Source organism: Rhinopithecus roxellana, chromosome 1 (assembly GCF_007565055.1).
Source record: "Rhinopithecus roxellana isolate Shanxi Qingling chromosome 1, ASM756505v1, whole genome shotgun sequence".
Taxonomy (NCBI): domain Eukaryota; kingdom Metazoa; phylum Chordata; class Mammalia; order Primates; family Cercopithecidae; genus Rhinopithecus; species Rhinopithecus roxellana.
Genome location: NC_044549.1, coordinates 18,809,854 through 18,813,206, shown reverse-complemented (window position 1 = coordinate 18,813,206; position 3,353 = coordinate 18,809,854). Strand labels below are relative to the sequence as shown.

General features: G+C 34.6%; 1 protein-coding gene across 1 annotated transcript; it reads right to left on the bottom strand.

The window, feature by feature from the left end:
* On the bottom strand, positions 1-1,066 carry LOC104654539 (olfactory receptor 5H14). The gene has a single exon (XM_010353742.2). The coding sequence runs from the start codon at positions 1,011-1,013 to the stop codon at positions 81-83; it is 933 nt and encodes a 310-aa protein (XP_010352044.2). The 5' UTR covers positions 1,014-1,066; the 3' UTR covers positions 1-80.
* Positions 1,067-3,353: the final 2,287 nt, after the last annotated feature.

Genomic DNA, 3,353 nt, shown 5'->3' with positions numbered 1-3,353 from the left:
GCTGGCAAAACATAGGTACCTCTAATTTGCACAATTTTGTGACTATTTTAGTAAATAGAAAAGAGAAATGAGTAAGAGATCTAAACATCATTTCTTTTGACCATTTTTGTGAGTGAATCTATTACTTGCTTAGTTCTCAGGCTGTAGATAATGGGATTTAATAAAGGAACTATGACAGTGTAAAATAGAGACTCCATCATATCTTGGTCATCAGCCTGTGGGGAAGCAGAGCCTACATACATGAAGGCGAGGGGGCCATAGTATAAAGATACAGATAAGAGATGAGCTCCACAGGTGGAGACGGCTTTTCTTATACCTTTCACAGACCTCTTTTTCAAGATTGTATAGAGGACAAACGTGTAAGATATAAGAACAGTCCCAATGGTGAAAACTTGAATTGAACCTGAGAAAATAAAAACCATGAGAAAATTAATAGAAGAATCAGTACAGGAAATTGTTAACAATGGGATAATGTCACAGTAAAAGTGATGTATTATGTTGGAATTACAGAAGGTTAATCTGTAAAACAAACCTTCATGAATTACAGCATGAAGAAGGCCACCTAGAAATGACAAGATTAATAGCCGGATGCATAGTCCGTTGGTCATAATGACTGGATAAAGTAAAGGTTTACATATGGCTACATAGCGATCATATGCCATTGTTGCCAAGAGAAAACATTCTGTAGTTACACCAATTGCAAAGGAAAAAAATTGTATCTTGCATTCAGAGAGAGATATGATCTTACTCTTAGCTAAGAAGTTGATCAACATCTTCGGAGTCACTGTGGATGATAACAAAGCATCCACAAAAGCCAAATTCCCGAGGAATAAATACATTGGGATATGAAGGTGAGGCTCTTTCCAGATGACAGCAATCAGGCCAAGATTCCCCATGATGGTGATGAGATATATTACTAAGAATGCCAGGAATAGGGGTATTTTCCATTGTGGTTGATATAAAAATCCTGTGAGAACAAACTCTGTCAGCAATGTTGCATTTTCCTCCTCCATGTCCTCACTGCATGTCCTCTAAAATAAAATACAACAAATGAAAGGGAACATTTGCAATGGCATTATGAGTTGAAATTGGGGAAGAGTTGTTGCAATGAAGTGTGCAATTATCAGAGCCCTCTTAATTTTTTGATCATTATTATAAATAATAAATCCTATATTTAAGGTGTTAATGAAATGAAAAAATTATATATTATTGTTTGAAAATTGGGTAGTAATATGCATTCTCTGGATTCTCTAAATTTATGTGCACAATCTTGAATGTGGTAGAACAATCCTGTGTCTGGTACATGAATGGAGGTCCTGGAGAAAAGGTTTTTGAAAGGTCTGAATAAAAATCAATGAAATAAATGCCATGTGAAGAATCTTACACTTTTTCATAATATAACTATGTACTAAATACTTTAAGATGGGAAATAGCATCCTAAAACAGTTTCTAAATTTTTTGATAGTGTAGAAAATATGCTGTGGGATGGGGAAATTGGACTAAGGGGTACTAACTAGAAACTTGTTACTAAGGTCGCAACAATCCCAAATCAAATCACAAATGAAAATTATCTGGAAGGTGTTTTATGAAAAATATAGATTGCGAGATTTTAATGTAGAAATTGATTATTTCAGAAATGAGTTCTAGAAATCTGTCTTTAAAAATACCCTCAAGGTGATTCAAATGAGTGCTAGGTGTCTAGTCCATGTGTGATATTACATTGGAAGAGATGGTAAGACAAAGAAATAGATTCCAAAGAATTCAGAATGTAGATTCTCTAGTATTCTATGACATATTTGGTGGGAAACAAAAGGTAATAAAGGAGGTAAGAGTCACTTGGTGACTGGGTAGTTGGTCATTAAATATTAAGGATGGGAACTCAGATATGCTAGCAAGTTCTTGGAGTGAGCATCCTGCAGCCAACTAGGTAGATCCAATCAGTAATACGAGCCTGTTAGAGCTTAACAGAAATAATTACTTGGAATTATTGTGGTAGTCAAAGGCACAGTTAAGAATGATGTATCCATTGGAGAGTAACAAAGAAACAAAAAGAGTGGCAAGAAAATCAACTGGAGCAAGTTATGTTAAAGAGGTAACAAAGTGGACATATGTCCCATAAATAGCCAAGATGTGATCTTTTTTTGCCATCCATGTCTTGGCAGCTGTCAGAGGATACCTACTGCTCTACAAGCCAAAAGAGCTAGAAACTCATTTTCCCGTTCCTCTTCCTTGTAGAGTGAAGGGACACGATCTAGGATGGCAAATGAAACACACTGATCCTACATTTGGAATATGGAGACACAGAGAAAGGTTTTGGTTTCAAAGGTAGCCAAGGCAGAATTACCAAGACTCTTCTTAATGCAACTTTTATTTACATCAATAACATTTAACAGTGTGAGCTGTGAAATTATTGTCCAATTCCAATATGGGTGTAAGGATACAGGAATGTATCTGTGGGTGACTCACATTAAAACTTTTAATCAGAGAATGTGGCTAATTAAAAGGAATGGGTATTTATATCAGAATAATGCCAAGAAATAATTCTAAGAATCATTATGATCTGAACCTTTAAACCAAGTTTTAATTGTTTAATGACCTGGGTCATATAAAGTTATTATAACAAAATTAACAAGATAATACAGTATCATTAAAGAAACAATTCAGTCTTATAACTATTTACCCTATCCATGGTGTAGTCATAAAATTGAAACCTAAAGGCTGTACAGTAATAGTTATTCAACTTCCTTCTGGCTATTTTAATAGCTTGTATACCTGATCTAAAATTTCAATCAATTAAACAGCATTTCAACATTTCTATAAAGCACAATGAAAATTAAAAAAATTATTTCCTCCTTACCCATATTTTTGAAAGAAATTGTGGATATCCTTTAAACGTGTTACACTGTATAAAACAGAAAAAAAAAAAAAAAAAAAAAAAAAAAAAAACCACAGTAGCACCACGATGTTAATAGCACTGGTAGCATTTCACTGCATATTCATTGTTTTTAGACACTTCATTTCCCAAGCTTAGGAAACTTTTGGTTATAAAAATTTGGTTTGAGCACATGAGTGATCCAATTGTGCAGCTGGGTATTTTTTCCAGAAGATGAAGGAGTGAAAAACCGAAGTTCTCATAAGATTGCCAGAGGACTCCCTGTAGAACAAATTGAAGCGATTCTAGTGGGCATTGTGAATTCAGACACATATGAGAATCCAGGTTGGCCCAAAGGTCATTACAGACTTCCAGAACCATAAGCATTATTTCATCGTAGACACTTCTACTTTTAACAATTGAAATAACACTTTATGCCACTATTTACCACCACAGATGACACTTCTGCCATATTTGTTCA

Excerpts from the sequence above, each read along its gene's own strand:
- LOC104654539 (XM_010353742.2), bottom strand. The coding sequence starts at position 1,013 with ATGGAGGAGGAAAATGCAACATTGCTGACAGAGTTTGTTCTCACAGGA.